Genomic DNA, 24,183 nt, shown 5'->3' on the forward strand with positions numbered 1-24,183 from the left:
AGGTGAACTTCACAATTCATTGTTTTCTCACTTTTTTTGCACGACTCGACCATTTCTGTTGGAATCTGGTGATGGGGGAGTGAATACCTCTTCTAATGGCACCATCTGTCAAAAACCTCTGTTTCCAGTAATTTCTATTTTCTTTTCCCATTATACTTTCCATCAATATGTTCACTATATGTTTTATGCTTTATAGAAAATATGGTTTTTCTTATGCTAGTTTCTTCTCCTGGAAGGTATTACCTAGTGTCTCTTCTCAATCCACCTCTTCCTGCTGAAATAATTAAGACTTGAGCAATTCTCAATGAAAAGTATAATAAAATTGTTCATAAAGAAGTTCTTACATGTACTCTCGTGTGCTCTGTTAATATACATCAGAGTTTACCCTGAGTGATAGCCATATGTAGTTATACTGTATTTCCCCAATTAGAGCATTCAGTCTTTGAGAGCAGAAATAATGCTTTGTTCATATTTATCTTCTATATAGGGCACAAACAGAAACATTTCCATAAAAGGGGTTCCAGAAAGAAGTATGTTAAGTTTAGTTTAAGTTTGGCTATTCTTTATTATACTCCATATCAGGACATGTTTTATTTCTATTTCCCACAACAAGCATCAGAGGTATTATTTTCCCTTTTTGTAGAAGAGGTATATGAGGCATAGACAAGTTTAACCACTTTAAGGTCATTCAATTAGTAACTGAAATCAGGTTCACACCCAAGTCTGACTCCACTGTCCATGTGATTTTCTGAAGCAGCATTCTGATTCAATTAGATTTTAATTAAGTTTAGATTACCTCACCAGGCATAAAACTTGTAGAAGGAATATAATTGGGTTAGATATGAAATAGCATTCCTCCCTCACTGAACCTATTTTATGTCCTCTTTCTTTGCTCAAAAATGGGAAATTGACTCCAAGGTTTCTATTAAACTAATGGGTGTAACGCTTCTGAAGTCCTTTGTAGACCTCTCTGTTCTTCTTTCAAATAATATGACAATTCTCTGATTAGGACCCATATGAAATAACTGGCCATATCACACCTTGGAAATCAAGTGCAATTTGACCAAAATATGGTTTGTCCCTACGTCATAACTACCATGTCAACCTAGAACACTAAACCTACACATATTATGATCTGACTCTACTGGACTAGATCTGTCCTTTGGGGACACAGCAGGAAAATAATACGCAGCAGCTGTTGGGCACTGACAAGAAAAGTAGTTACTGAAAATGATAAGGATGGAAAAAAAAGTCCTTTAAAGCGTAAACTGACAGCCCATAGGCCAAACCCAACCAGCTGTTGGGTTTAGTTTGGGTTAAGGAGCGTTTTAAAGCTGTTGGGCTTTGTGGTCAATATTTAAAAGTTTGAAATTTTACATAAAAATCCAAATTTATGTTTTGTTTTTTAAAAATACGAAGGTCTCATCACACCAGACTTGTATTACTGCATGAAAACTATCTTCTCAGACTGAGTGGCAGCAGGGATGGCCAGGGCCTCCAACTGTGGCCCAATGAACTTGGAATATATGACACATACGGAGTAAATATAAAATATATAGGGATGTAGAGCTGGAAAACATCTTAGCAAAGTTACGCCAGACTCTTAATTTAAAATAAGGAAACTGGACCAGGAAGGTGATTATTACTCAAGGTCACATAGCTGGTTCCACACAAGAAGCTTGGTATTCTGACCACTTAGGCTACCAGACTATTTACTGATAAACTTCATAATGCAATAAAGATCTCTGATGAAATTATATTATTTGGTACTTAAAAATCGAGGTGTATTTTAAAACACCTATCTGTTGCTCCCATGTTCCCATGACCCCTTCCCTTTTCTTTATTTGCATTAGCACATTGCCTTATTGATTGAAAAATAAATCCTTTGAGAAAGCAATGCCAATTTATTTGAGTGACAACATATCAACATAGTGCTGAAAATAAGATACTGTACAAGGTTCAGCCTGTATAAACAAAATTGTTAGTCATATATTAGCCTCACTACAAATATACATTATTTTTTTCACTCATTCAACAAACATTTATTGAGCATCTACAATATTTAAAGAACTGTACTGGGCACTCACTGACATAAAAATAATAAACAAGATAAGATCTTTGTCTTCATAGTTATAAATTAGCAATACCATCTGCAACAGAATCTCCAACAGTTAATAATTTAATATGTTTCTCCATATCTTAAGGCAGAATTTCTTTATAGTAGTTTACAGAGAAAGTAGAGCAGACATAACACAGACAATCCATGATTTTTAAAGTTTATTATTATTAGTGGAAAATTAGAATCAGAGACTCAAATAATGGATAAAATGATAAAAATAAATTCTCTGGTGCTAGGTAAAAACATTAACTTTTAATAATTTGTATTTCTAACCAATAATTTGATTCTTTGTTTGAATCTCAATTTTAAGGCATACTTTTGATGCAAGAATATTTATATTGGACAAAAAGTTGTCAATCACTCATCAAGTCACAGAGTATTATCTTCTAAATATGATGGAAACTTGTCAGAACTGGTGTTATAGATCATTGGGAGAAAAGAAATAAAAAATACTGTAATAATTATGTGATAGAAAAGTCAATTTAGATTTCTTATCTAATGTCATAAACAAAATTAGCTCTGGATAAATAAAACTCATAATTATGAAAGGGATATATTAAACTGCTAGAAGAAAATATAGGTGATTACCTATACAAATATGTCTTCCCCTTGTACTGTAATAGAATTTTCAGATGGGCACATGGCTGGGCAGTATAAAGACTACATTTTCTAACCTTCTTTGTAGGTAGGTTCATCTTGTAACTAAAGTCCTGGCCAATGGGATATAAATAGGAGTGTCCATGAAACAGTTTATAAGAATCTCCTTAAAAGATGGCTGGTAGACATATATTTTGCCCATTTTTTCTTTACATTTTTCTACCCTTCTGCTTGAGATATGGGTATATAAAGACTGCAAGGCATCGTGAGAGTGAAGCAGAAAGCTGAAAGGAGCCTGGATCTCTAAGAACTGCATGGAACCAGGCTTCTACTCCTGCTTTAAATCGCCTACCTCAGGCCTTTTACACGAAAGAAAAAAGATAAGCACCTGTCTTGCTTAAATCATTATTAATTTAGGTCTTTCCTTCTCACAGGCAAACCTAATGCTAACTCTAGTGCAATTTGTAATGACTTTTCCTCTCTCCTTATTTCAGAAAGACTACAAGAGAGAAAACAGAAGGCACGGGAATAATTCTAAAGAAACATCTTTTAATAGACTAAATGAGATGAGGGAACAGTGAACAAGAGAGAAGAAGCTGTTAGAGTTAAAAGTTCCACATGGTGTGAAATATAGAATGAGGACAGAAAAAAAAATTATCCCTGGACTTGTCTAGATTAGAAGGTCACTGGTGACTTTGAAGGATAGTTTCCAAAGACTGACTAAGAAGCCAGTGAAGCAACAAACACAGCACTCAAGGGATTACTGGCACTTGCATGCTACTTGGAGGCCTCCCAACTCCACACAAAACCAGCATACAAACACGTTTGGTGTTTCTGGGCAACAGGTGTAACTAGGTGTACCTGAATCATTAAGAAACAGAAATAGCACCTACCTTGAATGTTTTCTTGATGTCTTTTTCATAATCATGGCACAGCCAGTAGGAACATGCCTAGTCTCTTTCACCTGGTCACTAGGATGGTGATGTCAATTCATTAACCTATCTCTCTCCTTAATGATATGAAGGGGATTCTTTTTTCTCTAGAATTTAGAAGGTAGTCATTTTATGCAATGGAATTAACTACATATATTATCATTAGTAATATATTCATAGATGTGCATGTAAATAGTCACCAGTAATAGAAAATAACAAATCTTCTAAACATGTAACTAAAATGTGAATTTGATATCAATCAGCAGTCTGTGTGGAAGCCCTGAGCACCAGAATGAGAACAGAAGTGAATATGGGCCAGAACTTTGGATTTTCCAAAATATGAGTAGGCATTCCTTGATGTACCCAAGGGAGGTGCTTTTAAGAAATGTGCACAAACTGAAAACACATGTGCCAAAAGAAACTCTTCCATAATAACACAATTAAATAGATAGAGTCGGTAGTGGGATGGACAAAACAACAAAAACAAAACAGTGTTGGGTTTGTTGAAGGAAAGTGTAGCTACTGCAAAAGCAGGGAAGGTGTGTTTCCATGTGATGATGACACTTGGAAATGGGAGAGTGAAAATTCTAGAATTTCCCTCAGGATTTTCTTCAGTTTAAAGGAACTTTACTATGTCAAACCTCTACAGTGCACTCCTTTTCCCGTTAGAATTGGTAGCGCACCTAATCCTGAAGTGGCTAAAGTCCTGAAGGTAACCCGTGAAGCACAGATGAGCAGAAACATAAAAATCAGTGAAATCTGGTGGCTGCAGCAGAGAAATAAACATACTGCAGCAGTACGTAGAGATGCCACCTCCTATGGGAGTGGCATGTGAGGAGACGTAGGGCGATGGTATGTGCATTTTCATAAATTACTTAAATTGCTTCATATGTGTTCTCTAAAATGTATAAATACAGACTTTTGCTGGAATTACATAGATTTTATCAACTATACAACCTACTCCACCCTATCTTATCTCCATGCTCATTGCATTCAGGTTAAAATTCTTACTTTTTTTGACGAGACATGGAAAAATATGAAGGGAACAACAAAGGCAGGTGAGGACACAGAGGTCAAAGTCCCTCTTCTGATGCAGGAATGGGAATAAGTGGACTTCTGGAACCCTAGCCTTCTTTGAGTCCAATCTCCTCAATTTGGGCTGGTAAAAATGACCATGATCTATCAAGAAATACCTGGGATCTCTGTCACTACTCTAGAAGACCTAGGCAGCTGCAAGACCCAGAACTGTTCCCCCTGGATATTTAAGCTACAAGGTACAACTATAGTGAACCTTGAGCCAGTCTTGATTTCTGAAGGTAGATCCCTTCAATACCCAATGGTTAGATGTGCAAGCTCACCCAGGACACCTCATTAACTTCACAATAACAGAACTTGCTCTTTTTTTTTATTAAAAGTTTTCAAGTTTTTGCCCTAATGTAGGTTGGAAATTTATTCTATGACTCTTACACTAGCATATCTTCCTTTTATCTATTGCACAAATTTAGGACATGGCAGTTGCCTAAGATGAATAAGCCATGGTGAATTTTAATGCATGTGAAAACTGGAAAAGAATTATGAATGCTTTTGCAAAATGTCCTGGTACAATGCATTGTACTTAGGAATTTTATTTAAAAATCCCCTGGAATATCTTTAAGGGCTCAATGTTTGCTAGAAGACACGTTTACTTTGAAAAAACCCTTTTCTATGTTTTTTTTTTTTTCTTAAGTTTCTTCTAAAGGTCCTTCCAGATGGAGTTAAATAGCAAAATTTTGAGTTTTTTAGGCTCAGTATATTTGGAGATTATATCTGGTATGTTAGATATTATTATGTCTAGATTGTTCGCTTACCAACTAGACTGTAAACACTTATAGTATAGGAAACCATATTTCATATCAGTTGTATATATACCCCACTGAATGTAGTGTTTGGGTGGTTAGTGCTTTATTTACAACTTAATAGGCACTCAAAACATTTATTGGTGATTGAACTTCAGTTATTTAAATCTCTGCTCACCCAAGAGAGGAAGAATATAAAGAATATAAAACATAGCTTCTATCCTCAGTTCTCCCAACTTTTATTGAATTGAATTCTCCTTTCCAAGGATGATGGACATATTTAGTGTCTTATTTTGGGGTTGATTTAGCCTCTGTTTACAGCTCATAGTCGCTTAGTAAATACATATTGACTTACCAAGTGAAAAACAGACCATCTTTTTTCTTATCAAAACCTTGCCCATCCTCCTACTTCAATTTAAGTTTTTTAAAATTCTACAAAATCTCTTCTGACAGACTATCCATACGGTCCTTCCCTTCTCTGAACTTGTTCTTATTTATTGTCATATAATTTATTGCGGTGCCCTTGTATTTCTATTTAATCTTTGTTTTAGGGTAGTTAAAAATACTGGTCATTCAGAGGATCTAAATAGACATATGAAGACATATAGATGGCCAACAGGCATACTAAAAGATATTGAACATCACTAATTATTAGAAAAATACAAATCAAAACCACAACGAAATATCACCTCACATCTGTCAGGATGGCTATTATCAAGAGGATAAAAAATAACAAATGTCGGAGAGGATGTGGAAAAAGGGGAGCCCTCATACACTATTGCTTGAATTATAAATTGGTGCAGCCACTATGGAAAAGAGTACAAAGGTTCATTTAAAATTAAGAATAAAACTACCATATGATCTAGTAATTCCTTTTATAGGTATTTGTTCAAAAAATATGAAAACACTAATTCAAAAAGATATTATGTACTCCTATGCTCATTACAGCATTATTAACAACAGCCAGGATATGGAAACAACCTAAGTACCCATTGACAAAAAATAGAATGTGAGCGAATGAGAGGGGAGTACTACTCAGCAATAAGAAGATAAAATAATTAGAGAATGCAGTAAATAATGTTGTAATAACTAGGTTTGGTGTCAGGTAGGTACTAGACTTACCAGGGGGATTACTCCATAAGTTTTATAAATGTCTAATGACTGTGCTATATGAATGGATCTTGGGGGTATTGTGCTAAGTGAAATAAGTCAGATGGAAAAGGACAAAAATATGATTTCACTTGTATGTAGAATATAAAACAAAAAAGTAACAAATGAACTAAAACAAAACCAAACTTAGCTCCAGACAATAGAGTGGTGGTTAGCAGAAAGGAAGTGGGGATGGAGGAGGACAAATTGGGTAAAAGGGATCAAATGCATACTAACAAAAGGAAGCTAGACTTTTGGTGGTGAGAATGCAATAGATATAATGTGTTATAATGATATACACATAAAATTTATATCATGTTATCAAACAATGTTATTTCAACAAAACAAACAAATAAACACAACTGTAATGGTCACTAAGTTAACTTCTGATACCTTCGAATATTCCCAGCACTTCTTGCTCGCCTTCTGGTAACAGACCCTATTCCCAGGACAACAGAGTGGGCATGTAACACAAGTTAGTCCAGTTCAAGTCCTTCCCTGAGGGCAGAGTCAAATGCTATCTGAGCCATCTTATAGTAAGAATGCAAACAAGGAGCATTCCCCAGCCAGGTCACCCAACATAAGGAAAAACCAGTCTGGACAAAAAGGTTGACTCCCAAAAAAGGGACAAGACAGAAGACCTATGAAGCACTGAAGATTTCACAGTCCCTGAAACTATTTGTCCCTGAGGCAAGTTTCATCCCAATCATTTCCAGGATTTGGTTATATCAGCCAATAAATTCAGGTCTTGTTTTGTTTTGTTGTAGTCTAATTTGAGTTTGTCACTTGCCGTCTCGAAGAATCGATGACAGGTTCCTTGAGGAAGTCATGTCTTTATGAGTTTAGTTTTACTGCTTTTGCTCATCCCAGTGCACTTAGCACAGGGTGAACCCTGCAAAGAATAGAAACTTAATCAATAGTTGTCAAAGTAATGATTCCTTAAATTTTCATTAAAATTCAGGAATATCGTATAAGACACTACAAATATTAATGAAATTATTATGTGCTGGAAATCATGAGCAAGAGTCTCTAGAGACACTAATTCTTTGGTTAAGTCACCTGTTTTCAGGAACAAAATGCACATATTTAACCATGTTGCAAATATATCCTTGTCATTAACAGGCCATTGCCTCTGTAAACCATTCATCATATGTTTTGTACCTTCTTAGAGTGGGAAGTGCTTGATATAAATGTGTTCAGATGTTGATATTTTTCTTCCTATGTTAATGTACTGACAATTGTATAACAAATTATATATATATATGTATGTATACACACACACATACATACAGTAGTGTGTGTGTGTGCGTGTGTGTGTGTATGTCGCTTTAACCAACTTCCTGGAAAGTTTATTTATTGCACTTAGAAAACCTGGGTGTAAATATAACCAAGTAGAAATTTGCTCCACAGCCTATTTCACAGGCCCCTTTCCATGAATTCTGTGTGCAACTTGTTCATGAATATGGAAAGTATCTGAAGATTTTCTTTTAACTTGTCTTGATTTCCTTGAAGACTCTGGCACACAGCATGAGATTAAAATAACCTGGCCTTGCTGGCAACTTTGCCCACAAATACCAAGGAATAAATATTAGAATGATGGATTCTCTTTCCCTTGTCAACCATGAATGTGTTCCAGCCAGGGGTAAGGTCTAGAGAGTAATTCAAAAATAAACAAATAGAACCAAAGAGTAACTTTATTCTTTTATTCAAAATTTATTAAAATACAAGAACAAATTGTAAAAGCACACATACCACTCAGCACCAATATAATAACACTCTTTCTACTGATAGTCTCCAAAGCATTTCTGTTTCTGCAACCAAGAAGCAGAGATACACACGTGCATTCTCACCACATTTACCCAGTCCTCATAGCATCATACCCCGAATTTTCTCCTTGCTAGGGAGACAGAGATGGGCAGAAGCAAACTAATGTGACTACATCCAACCACTAACTGAGTCAATGACTCTTTCGTCAGTAGTTATCATTCGCACACTGGTAAGCTCCACACATCCCAATCTCCCTCTTCGGGTGCCCGATTACTTGGGCTAGTGATGGAGTCTGGTGATAATGTGATGCAAAGCTAAACAAAACTGGCCCACATTCTCTTCCTAATATCTTTCCATTGCTTTGGTTATAAAGTACTGGACACTTATATTTTCACATCCTTCAATTCTAACACAGATAAAATCATACCCGCCAATGATCACTGGAGAAGTTTTGAGAGAATTTTACTTATTTCCCAACCCCTTCTGTAGGCTTCTTTCATTTGTGTGTTTACTTGTTTGTGGGTGTTTTTTTTTGGGGGGGGGTGGAGGAGTAAGAGTAATTTTGAGCCAAAATAATGACTTCATTAAACATCTCCTGGGTCTTCACAGTCTCCTCAGTAAATATTAAATAACCTCCCTGGAGCTCTGGTGCTGCTGCCCAAGATAAGCAGCAAGCCCCAACTTGCATGAATAGTCTTGTTTGGATATCTGCACGTGTTTGCTTTCTGTTGGTTCAGACTCACTGTGGAACAGAGTGGGTCTCTTAAGTCTCAGGCTTTGTTTCTGCTGTTATCCAGAATGTAAGGCATTAGGAAATGGCCCAATATTTGGCTTCTCCTACAGTCACTCAGTGACACTCAGCCCTCCTCTAGGGCTGTGAAGTTTCTTTGAGAATCTTCCCAAATGAGAAGATCAAATCAGAAGAGTGCAGGTCTCCCCAGTTAGCAACTTCCTGACTCTCCCATGCCCTGCCTCCTCCTTTCCTAGAGGACCTCAGGACATCAGCAAGGGAGTGCTGATCACCAAGCAGAGGGTGATACTGATGCCCCATTCTAGACTTCAGTATGAAGACTGGGTTTAGCTTCTATTTTTTAAATAAAGGAGGAAGTAGGGAGGAGATTAGAATATAAGAAAAAACAAAACAAAAACTTTAGCTCTGAGTTTTGGCAATATCTTTAAAAAAAAAAAAAGCTTTTAGAATTAAAAGGCTCATTTAATCTCCACTGCTGAGAGACAGGACACTGGGCATGTTCTGAAAAGTTTTGAACGCAGGTAAAGGTTTTCATGAATCCTTCAGAAGTTGGTGTCTACATTTTTCTCTTTGCAATGGCCATGTGATTCAAACTGAGCTTCTTTTCCAATCCATCAGCCAGAGGTCAGGTGGAAGAAATGTCCAGGTTTATCTTTTAGGGTTTACAGAATGGGAAGTCCTGTACATCAGTGCATTCCTCTTGTTATGGACATAGTCCATAGGACATGCTGAGGCTACCCTGTATCCAGCTGGGAATTTTCCCAAATGCCTAGATAGTATTTTATGTGGCCCACACGTGACCTCACCATATTTTCTAATTTTCATTCAAGAGCCCACTAGTTAAATAAACTCAAGCAAAATGAAAGGCAGCAGTCTTTTCTCCTTGATCATAGAACAGCCATTTCCTGGTTAATGGCAGAATTTAACTAAATCAGTACACCATTTAGATGTTGATATTATCAAAAATCAGGGGTACATTCTATAAACAAGGTGAAGACATAGGACTGGAGATACAAAACATAAATATAAAAAGTCAGATAAGTTAAATGACTGTTACTTCAGCTATACAAAGCAAGAACAGAGGCTCCAATCTACTTCTAAAGAGGTCAGTTATATTTTAATGTCTATATCAAATACTTCTACATTACTCTGCAGGCATTTCATTCATGCCCATTTAAAAGAGTCATTGTGGATTCCACTAATATTTTCAAATAAAATAAGGTAAGTTTTGAATAGTTCCAAGACAGAAGTCTTTCAAAATCTACATATTTGAAAGAACCCAGGTGCTATAATATCTAAAATTGCTTGGAAACTACTTCAATAACAGACAAGCTAATTCAGTTCAAAAAGCTAAACTGATAGCTCCATGTAAACACAGAGGACAAAGATGCTTAGGTACTAAGAAGAACATCTCAAAGTTTTATATATAAAATTTTAAATATGTATATAGAAAATGTTTACCTTGTGAGAAGAACTACAATTTTTTAAAGGAACATAATTTATAAAAGACGGGATAGGACGAGTGGGTAGTGACAATCTAATAATTTCTCTGAGCATATCAACTAAGCATCATTTCCCCACTATCTCAAATAATAAGTTTTTGTTAAGTTCATAAAACATATATCACAGGAAATCATAAAAGTTTATGTCAAGATAAATAGGTTACATAATTACAGGCTTATAATTTTGATAACACTGAGCCATTCTCTATATTATAGAATTCCTGAGCTTTGTCAATTTACTTTCTTCATTGGCCCCCAACAGTCTTTCTTCCAGTGACTCTTCTATGTTCTATGGAACATATCTTTTTCCCTGATATTCAACCTATGCCTTTGTATGTCTACTTCCACTGCTTCATTTCTCCACTGGATTATCCTCAGGGAGAGGAATTGCATACACACGACTTTCTCTTTCTTTAAAAATGTATCACAACTGGGTGATTTTTCATCATCCTTTTCCCCAGACAACTAGCACCGACTGCCTTCACCAAACCTCATCCCCCCACCAGCTTCTTTAACATCCTGTTCCATTGTTGTACATGTAGAACAAAGGGGAAGTTTAAGGACAACAGGGCGGGCGGGTGCGCTGCAAACACTTGTTCTTCTTTGTACCATATAAATCTCAACACCCTTTCGAAGATGGAAATCAGTGGGGCCCACTGATAAGCCGTGAGTTACAGGGTTTGATGAACTATTTAACTCTGAAATAATCTATCCTCAAGGCGATTTCCCAGAACCTTCTTAGATAGTGTCACATTTTCAAAATCTGCTTCGTGTAGTTGTGGGTGTGTTTGTAGAATTTAAAATACTGAGAAGCTTAAATGTTGCAGTAAAAAAAAAGTTAGTTAAAATGGTCTTTTAATATTTAAACAATAAACTGACTAATGAGTGATATAACTACTATGTTGCCTCAATTTTAAAAAATAGACTTCTGGTTTTTGCACACTCAGTTCCCACATCTCCTTCTTTTCAGGCAACTAGCTTAGAAAGATATTTTCAACTTTAGGTATCTTTTTCTATTTTTTTATTTTATAATTCGATTATTGATGGAATGGTCATAAGAACCTTTGATTGTACATATAAATATAACCATATATTGTAATTTGATAGCATCCTTAAATTTATAATAAAAATTTTATGGTACAAAAATTATATAGGTTTATTAAGTTATGATATTTAGATATTATGTTACTTATAGGTAAAGCTATCATGTCTTCATTTAAAAGAGAAATGTGGTATCTATATATTAAAATAACTTTATATTAATGTACTATAGAGGCCTTATAGACCTTAGTTAATAGAAACAAAGGAAGAGCCAAGTCCAAATTCAAATGTCAATGGGAATTTCATTTTAGCAAGTATCATGCTTCTGAAGATTGCTTTATACCAAAGCCTCCACAATTACTGATGGGAATTATCTCAAACTAACTTTCTCTTCCTCTATTTTGCAACTGAAGAAACTGTGTTTGTTTGCACTGATTGTTCATTATAGTCTCCTTACTTTGAAAGGAAAACAGTGCTGCAGCTGAATGGGTAGGGCATGTACCTCCTACACCATCTGAAAATGAGTATGGATACATATCTTGAGCTGAAGAGCTCAGCGTTAAGAAAATACTTCTATAAAGACTGAGATCAAGAATGAGTAGGGCTACATCACAATTGTAGGGATGGAGAGGGACAGACTAGCACTACTGGACCCACTGGTTTTAGCTTTAATCAGTTATCACGGGAGATAATTCACCCACTAAAAATACATACACCACAAACATGTTTCAAAAAGTAATTATTTCTCAAAAAAACCTTCAGAAATACAAATATTAGAGTGTGTTTTTTTCCCCTTTCATCCCCCTTTCTCCCTCACTCCAAGAGTATGTGATAAATACATTGAGTTCTTATCTATATTCTCTATGCTACTTTTAATTGAGCTTCTTCTTTTTCTGGCCTCATGTATGTTTCTGTGGGTAGGAAATTAGTCCCACTCTCAAGGTGAAACTCTATAAAGCCTTCTAATCCTCCTGTCTCCTTTTTCTAGCTACTTAACTTGATTTTCATCCAGCACCTCCCTTATCTGCCTTGAAAGTAATAACCCTCAGTTTCAGATGATCATTCTTACCCTCCGGGTAGGAATCATTCTTGATATCTACAAATACACCTGTGAGTTCTGGGATGTGTAGACTGGCATTGAGCACTATGGCTAGAAACTAGAACATCAGAAATGAACATGTTAAATGCCAAGGCCCTAACCACATGGCCTGGGTTCAAGGCTTCATTATAAGTAAACATTTAAGAATTTTCGACTTGAGCTCTATCCATGCTGAATAAAGCCTAGGCAACACCCCTTACACTAACAGCAATAGTAGCTTCCTTAACATGGTAGGTAGTCAGAGAAGTCTTTTCTTCAGGTCCCAAAGCATCAACTGTAACAAACAGGCTTTCTTCCTCTCCATCCTGGGATATTTTCAATCAGAAAATTTTGAAAGTTTTTTCTTAAAAACAGAAGTGATGGGGCAACTATTTAGCCAAATGTCTTTTGAGTGGTGAAAGAAGTATTGAGATGTTAGAGGCTTATGTTCTTCTCACATGCAAATTCCTGTCTTTCAGTGAGGCAATGAGATTCAGTTGAAATAGTAGATTCAGTTCTTAGTTTCTTTTCCTTTACACACACACACATATATATATATATATATTTGAAAAGCTCTATTGTAATCATACCTTTAACCAGTTAATCTAGATTTCATCTCTTGTTGAAATTCTTCTCCAGCCAACGTCGCACTTCTTGAAGGTTGTAGTAGAAGGGGCCCTTTCCTCCCAGGTAAGCAATTTTCTGTCTCTGCACAATACACACACGTTCGAAGGCGACCCCATAAGCTACGTTGGCATTATTGTCCATGCGATCAGCCACAACTCGGCACTGGGGCGGCAAGGAGAAACGCTCCAGAAGCTGGTGGGCTGCAGCACATCGGTCTTCCTGGTTCCTGTGCTTCTTCACCTCAAAAGACAAAGAAGAATCCCCAGGCACCGCCCAACCATCTGAAGGATGAGCCTCATCAATGTAGACCAACAGGAAGTCCGCCACAGATGAGAACTCTTCTACCAGTTTGCTGAATGCTGGCAGTTGGTTAGTAAAAGGAGGTCAAGTGGCTGAACCAAAGTTGACCACGAGTGGGCGCTCAGGGCTGGCAAAGTCAAGGAGGTGGCACTGGGCTCCAACAACTGCCTTCTCCTGGGCGCAGTTTTCACCGTTGTTACCTCCTTCAGGATTGGAGACTTGCACCACACTGGAATTGGGGGCGTCTTCACCCAATTTCACCTGGTTTTGAATAGAAGGAAGAGGGAAAGAATACCACATTAAACACATTGTCACTTCAATTCACTCTTTATAAAAAAAATTGGCTCTAATAGAATGTGGCAAACATATATTGATTTGAGTAAAGAGGTAATGTAAAGAATGGCCTTAAAGAAAATAGAAGTCTTTTTCATTCTGTGTAGTCACTGAAGGTAATTATTTTTATCATTGACGGCACTGTAGTTAACTTCTTCATAATTAAGTTGAGGCTGGTATTCTTCATTATCCTTACTTTGCTGTCAATGTTTAGCATGCATTATATAAAAAATGATTAATTGAATTCATTTAAAAAGTTAAATGGTCTACTTTAAGACAAATGATCAGAGTCATGGGACGAAGTACCTTTTTCTGAATTCCCATTTCTAAATTCTAAAGTATTCAGGAAAGACCTTTACTTTCCTGCATGATGCAAAGTCATTTAATCTCACTCAATGGACAGTGATACCAATGGGTTCTATTCCTGGCAAGAGTTAGACGACATGGGGCCTACCATCTATAAAAAGAGCTCATCCCATTTAACCTCTTCAGAACTTCAATTTTCCCATCTGTAAAATGATGACAATAACGCCCGTCTTGCTCATATGGTTACAGAAGGATAACACAAGGAAAATAGCTTTTTGTACATGAAAACTCACTGTATAGATGTAGCTTGCCATTATTAGATGCCACTCAAACATGTAAAATAGAATGCTACCTTTCTTGAGCAATTCTATGTTTATTTTGTTTTCTTTTATTTTAATTATCCTTAGACATGATTTGAGCTCTTGTCAGTAGGACATCCTCCCTGGACACTTCTGTCGCAACTGTCTACTTTGGGATTTTATGACTAAAACCTCATCATTTTCATTAAACAAACTAATGAACAAACAAAAACATAAAACTATTTCAGCGTTCTACTTTTAATTTATCGGTTTTTACGTGGGTGTTTTTTTGTTTTGTTTTTGTCTATTTATTTTTATCTAGGAAGTTACAAACCATTTACTTTTCTATCATTCATTTTATTAACAAGCTCTTCTGAATCATAAAATATTAAGGCAGAAGAGATACAGAACAAAACTGTTCCATGTGCCCCCTTTTCATGTGGTTTGAATAGTTGAACAGACTGAAAGTTTGCTGGCCTTTGGATCTGTAAATTGATAAGAAAAAACAAGCAACATAAAAGAGCCAATTATTTCATTTTGAATACACAACTGGAGAATGATTTAATCAAAGCCAATAACATCAGGGACAACTTATGGTAGCACAATTGATTTTTATACACTATCCTTAATATTATAAAACACGTCTAACAGGATAAACTTATTCTCCCCATATGAATACCACCACATATAACACTGCTTTAATTGAAGTCACTTAGAAATGAATTGCTAAAGATAAACAATCCCAACTGATATAAAACACTCAAGGGTTTTTGTTCAGGAGCATTTATCTAATGTTAATGCATAAACTCATTTTAACTGGAGAGAAAGAATTGAAGAAGTCCTGTCTTTCCCTTCTGAGAAATCTTAGCAGGGCAGGTTTAAAATAAGTACTGTTAGTTTTTTAAGAGAAATCTTAGAATAACACTCTTCTTTCTTAGAAAAGCAAGCTGTTGGTGTGATTTAAATAGGTACATTTGTTTTCAGTCACCATCAGGGAAAATTTATTTTATTGGTATTAATTTTCTTGGTTAATCTATAAGGGACACTAGATAAAGAAACATAATCTCTTTAGATGGATTCTTTTTTCACTTTTTTATTGACTTTATTGGGGTGACATTGGCTAATAAAATTATATAGGTTTTAGGTATACAATACTATTAATAGAGTATCTGTGTATTGTATTGAGTGTTCACCACCCCAAGTCAAGTCTTGTTCCATCACCATTTATCCCCCCTTTACCCTCTTCCACCTCCCTGACTCCCTTTTCCCTCTGGTCATCACCATACTGTTGTCTGTGTCTTTGAGGTCTTTTTAATTTGTTTGTTTGTTTGTTTTTGCTTAATTCCTTCATCATCTTCACTCAGCCCTGAAACACCTCCTCCCCTCTGACAGCTATCAGTCTGTTCTCTATCTATGAGTCTGTTTCTATTTTATTTGTTAGTTTATTTTATCTATTAGATTCCACATATAAGTGAAATTGTATGGTACTCGTCTTTCTCTGACAGTCTTGTTATTTTATATAAGCTACACTTGTCTCTGAGGTATTAAAATATACTTACAATTTAAAGATATACATTTTAAATATATTCTAAATGGGTTCTGTTGGTACTTCTTCGTAGACTTAGGTGGTAGGTAGCATTACCATCACCTTACCATTAACTCTTTTCCACTTAAAATAGCAGAAACAATTCTAGCATGGCTGCTTTGAACCGTATTTTTCTACTGTGTTCCTCAACATACTACACAATAAAGATCTGAATGCATTCAGATCAGTCTGAATCCATAGCTGTTGTACTTTATGTTAAGTAAATAATCCATACACAGGAAAAAAAAATTATTTCTGGACTATCAACCTGTAGGTTCTTGGTAGGTGAAAGCATCCATCTATCTTTCAGAGTAATTTTTAAGACCAACCAACAATTGTGTGGTCTTGTTAAGTGGGCCTCTGACTGCCTTGGCTCTCATCCAAGCAGAAACGTTGATCCTTGCATTATTCCTGATTATTCAACTGAGTAATCTAATCTGATGCTTCAGTCACAGGTGACTCTTATTACCTGCAATTAATTTTCTTGGAAAGTTAAAGCACTTTCTCTTTCTTCTTCTTGACAATAAAGTTCAGCCACAATTCTTCCTAAAATACAAACTAGTTTATTTTACATACAAGTACAACACTTTCACTCTAAAATTAAAAATTAAGAATGTTATCAAATGCATAGTGTTCTTTATGTGTTCTTAAGCTGGGAGACTATATATATATATATATATATATATATATATATATATATATATATATATATATATAATTATTGAATGAATGGTAGTTGTTATGATCCTAGGTAAGGATCATGAAAAATTTTACACTTAATAATAACCTTGACCTGCAATGAACATAACCATATTTGGGTAATGAATGAGCTTACTGAGATAGATAATTTATAAATATAACTTGTGGAGCCCTATTGTAGAGTACTACCATAATCAACACCTAACGCTGTTGCTCTGTTCTTGATTTTATTGAGCATCCTCTTCACTTAGTTAAGCATTTATGGGATCCTACTGCAAATTAGAGTATCATAAACAGATACTCTGTTCATGAGAATGACCAGGTAAGATAAATGCATGGGTAAGATCAATGCTACTAATTATACTTTGGGGGGGAAATACACACTCGTGATTTGTGAGTCCCAATGTGAATAGCAGACCAGTAGTCTACTTCTATATGTGTCACATACTAATGAGAAAATTAGCCTGTCTTTCTAAAAACCTGCTGATGGAGTATAATTTAGCAGTAATAAAGAAAAGAATTAGAAATTTAAAAAATTAAAGTTTGCTTTAAACTACAAAGAAAATATTTTAAAAGGACATTTTTGTTCATTTCTCATTTTCCCATTTGATCACCATGAAAATTAAATTCTTATTATGACCAGAGTGTCAAATGAAGAATATCTTAGTTTGCTTGGTTATGTACCCTGCTGAGATGGAATGGGAGAATCACCATTGTCTTCAATGATGGAAGATTCTTTGTTTTCCCCAGGAGCAAAGCATTCCTTGACAAAGAGCCAAAATGATAAAGCAAATAAAGTTGGCCCCATAATAATAATATTTAGGCTGCAGGAAAGAAGCTCAACAAAAACAAGTTATCCCCTGATACTCCCAAACTTTGTTTTAATTTCCCACAGTGGCACGGAAAGTCTCCTGGCCACAAGTTACCTATCATCTTAATTTCTTCTTCTTAGAGGGTTTGTGTTTGGTTTTTGTCCTTAATGAGACATATTTGCCAAAGAGGCATTCAAAAGGCATTTTTACTCTTGCGGAAGAGTAATTAGGTCGGTACCTCTTTCCCTGCCAGCGTTAGCCGCTCTAAAGAGAACCCTGCCCAGTATTTAATGCCCAAATACAAGAAGCATAATTTCCACTAACTGGTCTTGAAGTTCCAATGTTCCCAAAGGGTCCCTTTATTTTGCAACAATCAGAAAGGACATATGTAAAATGCAATATCGTCATCACTGACTTTTTCCTTTCTCATCTACACTATTACAATTGTCCTTTCTTATGTTTTTGTGACCAATGTCAACGCAACACCAACACAGGAGGTAAATAAAGGGTTTGTATTTTTACAACAGGGAACTTTTCTGAGCCGAGCTTAAATGTTGCTATAGCCATGTTTATAAATATGAACATGAGCGTAAATACATGGCATATTTATAAATTTGATTCCCTTGATGATGGGATTCCTTTTACTGACAGTGTTTAGTGCGTGGGGCAAAAGTTACGCTGTTTATGGCATGTGGACTGTGAAATGCAGGGGGGAGGAACAAAGAAAGGACCATTCACCAAGTAGAAGCTGGAAATAGAGAATATACTACTAATTTTTTTTTCCTTTTCTATAGCCTTAGAAAGGCTTCTGAACAAAATACCACCTAATCTCACAATAGAAAGTAAAGCAGATGATAAAAATGGGGTTTTAATATGTGGCAGAATAGTTTTTACACATCCTTCTTGCTATTCAAAGCCCTGGAATGACTTTATTCACTATCAGGAAATTTCAAATTCTTTGACTTAATGACCAGGCTACACTAATGTCCTTATAAATGTAGCCAAACGATTATTAAGCAGTGCTTTAACCATTTACATTCAAGCTGGCCACATAAATCATAGTTGAAAAATAAGCTACCTACTCTTTCCTCTGAATTCAATTCCCTTTTAGCCATTCTCTTTTTGATTTCTACCTTGAAAATATCGCTCTGAGCTCTATCACTTCCCACTGTTTTATCCACGTGATGGACAAGCTCTGGCTGTGGCCTTTTTCATGTTCCTTTGAGAATGTTTCTCTTCTTTTTAAAAGCCGTTTTCCATTGTAGAAACTAGGGTCAAAAGGCTTGAGGTGAATGAAGAGGAGGAGAATGTTAAAGAGACCCTTTCAAAACCAAAATTATATGCTTATAAATGAATATGTTTTCTGAGCCACTGCCATATTAACTGTGAGGAAACTAAACTGCTTGTCAGCGTCTACACAATGTGTTTACTCTTACACTTCACTGAGGTAGGAGGTCAGCTCCCAGATAGGGTAGTTTGCTCATTGGTTGTGATTTTAGTCTTTGAGCACCAGCAGAAGGATGCAGTGTTCGATACCATGACACTAAGGACACTTAAATAACAAATATCTATTACTCACCTCAAACTCTACAAGTTTCTGTAGACTTACTTTTTCATCAGAACAGTGCTTGGAACTCCCTCTGACCAAACACAAATTATCTTTAAGAGCTTCCCTACAAAGTTAATTTTAAATCTCAGTCAACGTGTTAATGAAGGAAGGGTTTTTGGGTTTTTTTTTTTACTTTTAAAATTTTTTTGTTTGTTTTATTTTTTTATTTTTTATTTTTGTTTTTTCATTTCTTTGTTGCCTCTTGTAGCAGCCCATCCCAGGGATAACACTTTTACTGCATTTTCTCTTAAAAGCTTCCCAAGCATTTGACATTCAATAACAAGGAGAATTAGAAGCGACATGCCTAATCACATCAGATATACAAACACTCACACTGGAAAACTCTGCTTCTGGGATGGCAGTCTCAGAATAATGTAAGTCAGGATTGTGAAATACTGTGATGCCACCTCAAACAGAACCTCCCCCAGTGTGTCTTGAGAAATGGCTACACCCAGAGATTGTGGTACAGACGACAACAGCCATCAGAAAAGGGATTCGACCTGTTTCGGAGATTCTGAGTGACCCTCACAGGGCATTATAGCCACCGCCACCCTTGCCGTACTAGGAGACAGAAGGAGACCTAAATTCAGTGCAAGTTGTGTTTGTCATGTTTCCATTCATTATGCACCTAGTCCAGTCTTGCCTCTGGACATGGGGATTCTTGGGTTGCTTCTTCTCATGGTGGTAGCTATTACATGGATTCATTAAAAGCAAACTTAATAACACCAGTCATGAACTTGGTCAAAATCAAATCAGTAGACAGAAACAATACAGGGAAGGAATACACAAACCATATAAAAAAAAAAGAAAACAAATTCCTATTTCCTGTAATCGGAATAACAAAATATTGCAACACAATGGAACACTATACATTAGTGAAAAAAATAAATAATAAAGTCTATTGAAGGGGCATTGTTTGTTTTTCCTTTTTAACTTCATCAAGCTGCTTAATAGGGAAAACAACCTCACTTAATACATGTAGGTAACATCACAGTCCCTATATTTTATGTTAGAAATATTTATATAAGTATACATGCATATAAGTAAAATTCTCCCAGGCAGTGAGTTTCCTCTTATAGGCAAAAGTTAATTCTCTTTCAAAAAAGTAAAGAGTTTAATATGCTGAGACCAAACCATTGACATTACCATGTCATCTCCTAAGACCTACAAATATAACAAAAAAAAAACATTAAAATGCCGCATTTGGTGTCTACACTTATGGAGATGAAATGATCCTCTCAATATTTTCTTACCGCATCTCCCACTGGTCCCACATACATAGTATAAATGAGTTTTCGTGTTAGAACTTCGAGCATCATTTTATATTATTATGAAAGAATTTTCACTTACTGACAAGGGCTTTAACTATTCTCTCGTCTTTAGAAAAAAGGCAAACCTTCTGCAGGTTACTCTCAATAACAAGCACATGAATTATAGCAAAACTTCCCTAATTCACAATGAATATTCTCTTCTTGAATACGTGTTTGATTTTCAATGGAACAGCCCTCCTTTGGGTTCTTTGTGACCAGAAGTGACTTCTTTCCCTTTTCCTGGTGCAGAGATTTAGTTTTCTAGCATTTAGTTATAGAGAATTCATTCCCTTCCCCCTCTTTTATTCTGAATTTCATCTGTTTCTGAGGTGCTGCCTGCCCACGGGGTACCACTCCGTTGGCTTTTATATTCCTCTCAAATTCTTTTCTCTGGCATCTTGGACCAGGTCTCCCAACACTGATAAGGAATAAACCAAGATCATCTGCTTTGATAGCAACTTTTGCCAAATGAGCCGATTCTTCAGGATTTGTATGGGCACAGGGGCAGGTGGCAAACTGACTAAGGACCAATGAGAAGATGTGACACTTTGCCCCGTAAGATCTGAGTTGAGCATGCTCCAAGCAGCAAAAAGGCTAAAATGCCAGCATGCTTAACTTAGAAACCAAGACCCCAACTCTGGCTTTGAAAGAGAAGCCCCTGGGACCTCACGTCTACAGGTGCATGAGGCCCCTGCTCCATGCTCAAGACGTGCGCTGTAACAACTCTGAAATGTAATGAACCATAAACCTGTCTGCTCTTTCCAAGACAACTTATTTCACTTTTGAGAAGCAAAGCAAATGTGGTTGCCCTTACGGAGTCCGGATCTCTGACAGCCAGTCTCAGATCTTCTTTTTGCAAACTGGTAGCTAGTAACTCAGGACCCAGGGCCTGAGAACCCCTTCCAAAGGGTTCCAGTCAGAATCCGTGGAGAGTACGACACTGCACACAGGCTTTCTTACATTAACTCTTGCCTCTACCAGAAATGAAGCAGATATTAGGCCAAATCACACCTGCCGTGTGAGCATTCTGTTAAGTCTTGTCATCCCCCTGGGAAGTTGGGTACTATTTTCTTTTCTTCCCCTTGCTTTCCAATGCCCACTCATTGAATGGTCTTTCCTAGCACAGCTCATATAGCGTTTCTTCAAGCAAAACATCAAAATCCCAGTTTATTACAAGAGCAGATAAAATTCAGTAGCCTCCCCTCCCCCAACACTGCAGACTCTTCCGGAAGTTCCCCGGCTGGCACAAACACCCTCTACTTTGAAATCACAGCAAGCCATTCAATGCCCCTTATTAAACAGACCCCTTATTAGGTCACACAGAGTCCGTACAACTTACTACCTGTCACCCCCAAATCTAACTTGGATGACAAGTATGAAAAGTCAAGGCAGGAGCTCACTGGAATATAATCCCTCGGCCCCCAAATAGGGTTCTACGATCTCAGCCCAGGGCTTTCAGGGGCCTCCAGTCCCCAACATTGCAGCCCCTGCCCAGGCTCACCTAAGAAGTCCCTCTGGGCGAGCTCACCTGTTTGTAGGCATCCAGGAGGAAGCTCTTCCAGATGCAGCGCATTCCCTCTGAGGTCAGCATGCGCCTCCACTCCCCGCGAGTGGACTTGGAGCGGCTCAAGAGCAGCACCACGTGCTTGAGGAGAATGACCGAGTCATAGAGCGCCAGGAAGAGGCAGTTGGAGAAAAAAACTGGCAGAATCTGCAGTGTGATCAGCAAGTCTACGCTGAGGATGCCCATCTTCTCTGCCTCCTGAGTCAGTTCCCGTGTGCACCGTGGTTCCCCTTCACCCTCTTATTTAAAAGGGGGTGGTAATAGAGGGGGTGGAGGAGGTAAAGGGGAAGGTTGGGGGTGGGGGGAGAAGGAAAAAAAAAAAAAAACAAATTAAAAGGAAGCCCAGACTCTCTCCTCTTTCAAAGAAGCAGAAATGGCAAGACCAAGTCCAGTCTGTCCAGCCCAGCAGTTGGAGTGTGCCCATCAATTCATTCAATTCGGAGCTGCTGCTTTTTTTTTTTTTTTTTTTTTTTTTCTTTTCAGGATTTAAGATGTTTTAAAAAAAAGAAAAGAAAAAACTGGCATACCCGTCCCTAATCCAGTAACCCCTCTCAGAGTCGGTTAAAGACAAGCAGTTCCACTTTCATTTCCAAGCACCTATGAGGCTGTGGCAGAGGCTGCAAAATTTTCTTTAGCTGTTCATTGTCTCTATGCTCAGATACGGAGCCTGTTTCTTTCTGGAATTGCCAGAGATTTTAAAATGTGCTTTCAGGGTAGTTTTTTTTTTTTTCCCCTCCTTTACTCCGTTTTACACACACTTTCTGTTCTCCTGCTCCCCAGCCTGCCTCACTCCCTTCGCCTGGAGCGACTGACTCCTCTCCTCTTCTCACTCCCTCTGGCTTTGCTTCGTGCTATCTGTGGTGCAAAGTGCTCTCTCTGCAGCCCAGTGAGTCTCCCTGAAGCCTTTTATACATTCCCTGCCTAATTGCTGCAATAGAGAAATGAAAGCCTAATCTTGGTAAAGATCTTGACGTCATTGAGAAAGAGGGCTTTACTTTGGCCAGGACTGCAGTGAATAGAAAAGCAAAACTCGACAACTTTTTTTTTTTTTTTTTTTTTTTTAGAAGTGTGTGTGTGGGGGGGGGTGGAGGGACAGTGGAATTTTGCTTTGTGATTTAAAGAGAGAGAGGGAAAAAAAATTAATACTTCTGACGGCTTTCAGGAAATGCTTTTAAACTTTGGGGAAAGTAATTTACTATAACATGTAAATTTGATAAGTTAACACTCTCTCTTCTGATTATTATCATTGTTAGTATTCTTCATTTATGAGAGGGGTTAGAAACAAGGGGTCCTGGGAGACAGGTAGATTAGAGGAAGAGTAGATCATCTTTGCTCTATTTCTTGGGAAATGTGAATGCTTAAATTTGGTCTCTATACCTATATAGAGACCTGTCTCTCATCAGGTTTCTGACTTAGGTTCCGTAAATATTTCTGAATCAGGATTTTACTTAGCAAAATTAAAAGTGAGTTGTGAGGTGGAAAACTTTTCAACTCATTGAGTACCATTGCAGCACTTCTTTAAAGCTTCTTGCTGAAAATTAATACAAGTATTTCTTTTCAGTTTTACCTAAGTTTCCAATGGGAAAAAAAATAAAAAAGGAAGGGAGGAAGAAAGAAAATCTTCCAGACATGAAAGCAAGCTAGTTAACCAGACCCCCACTTAGTTCCACTTTGCCTACATGCAGATTAGATGAAAGCTTTCCATCAAATGGCATTAAGATGCCATAACGCTGAGAATTAAATTCTTTTGAAGAGAGCTCTTTGCATCCTATACTTTCCCTGCTTCTGTTAGCATAACTCCTAAGAGACTTGACACTTTAAGGAATCTTCCTTTTTGCTTGGAAAAACTTTTAATTAAACTTGTAGGAGTAAGGGGCAGATTTTGAACTGGCTCAGGAGCCACACTGGCCACCGCTCAGAGGCCCACCGCTCCCATCAGTCTCCAGGACAAGCAGGCACGTACAGCAG

General features: G+C 37.0%; 1 protein-coding gene across 8 annotated transcripts in view; it reads right to left on the bottom strand.

Moving 5' to 3' along the window:
- Positions 1 to 6,980: 6,980 nt before the first annotated feature.
- Positions 6,981 to 24,183, bottom strand: part of DIO2 (iodothyronine deiodinase 2) — a 236,726-nt gene continuing 219,523 nt past the window's right edge. For 6 of the 8 annotated variants that reach the window (XM_090271259.1, XM_090271255.1, XM_090271257.1 and 3 more), the window contains 2 exons: positions 22,180 to 22,454; positions 8,322 to 13,959 (listed from right to left, as the gene is read on the bottom strand). In XM_090271259.1, the coding sequence (XP_090127385.1) occupies positions 13,372 to 13,959; positions 22,180 to 22,401 (810 nt within the window). In that variant the 5' untranslated portion in view covers positions 22,402 to 22,454 and the 3' untranslated portion in view covers positions 8,322 to 13,371. Of the gene's footprint in view, positions 7,525 to 8,321; positions 13,960 to 22,179; positions 22,455 to 22,742; positions 22,936 to 24,183 lie in introns of those variants that run through there. The other 2 variants (XM_090271256.1, XM_090271260.1) reach the window with 2 other exon arrangements.

Source organism: Furipterus horrens, unplaced genomic scaffold, assembly GCF_987537825.1.
Source record: "Furipterus horrens unplaced genomic scaffold, mFurHor1.1.pri manual_scaffold_3, whole genome shotgun sequence".
NCBI classification, from domain to species: Eukaryota; Metazoa; Chordata; class Mammalia; order Chiroptera; family Furipteridae; genus Furipterus; species Furipterus horrens.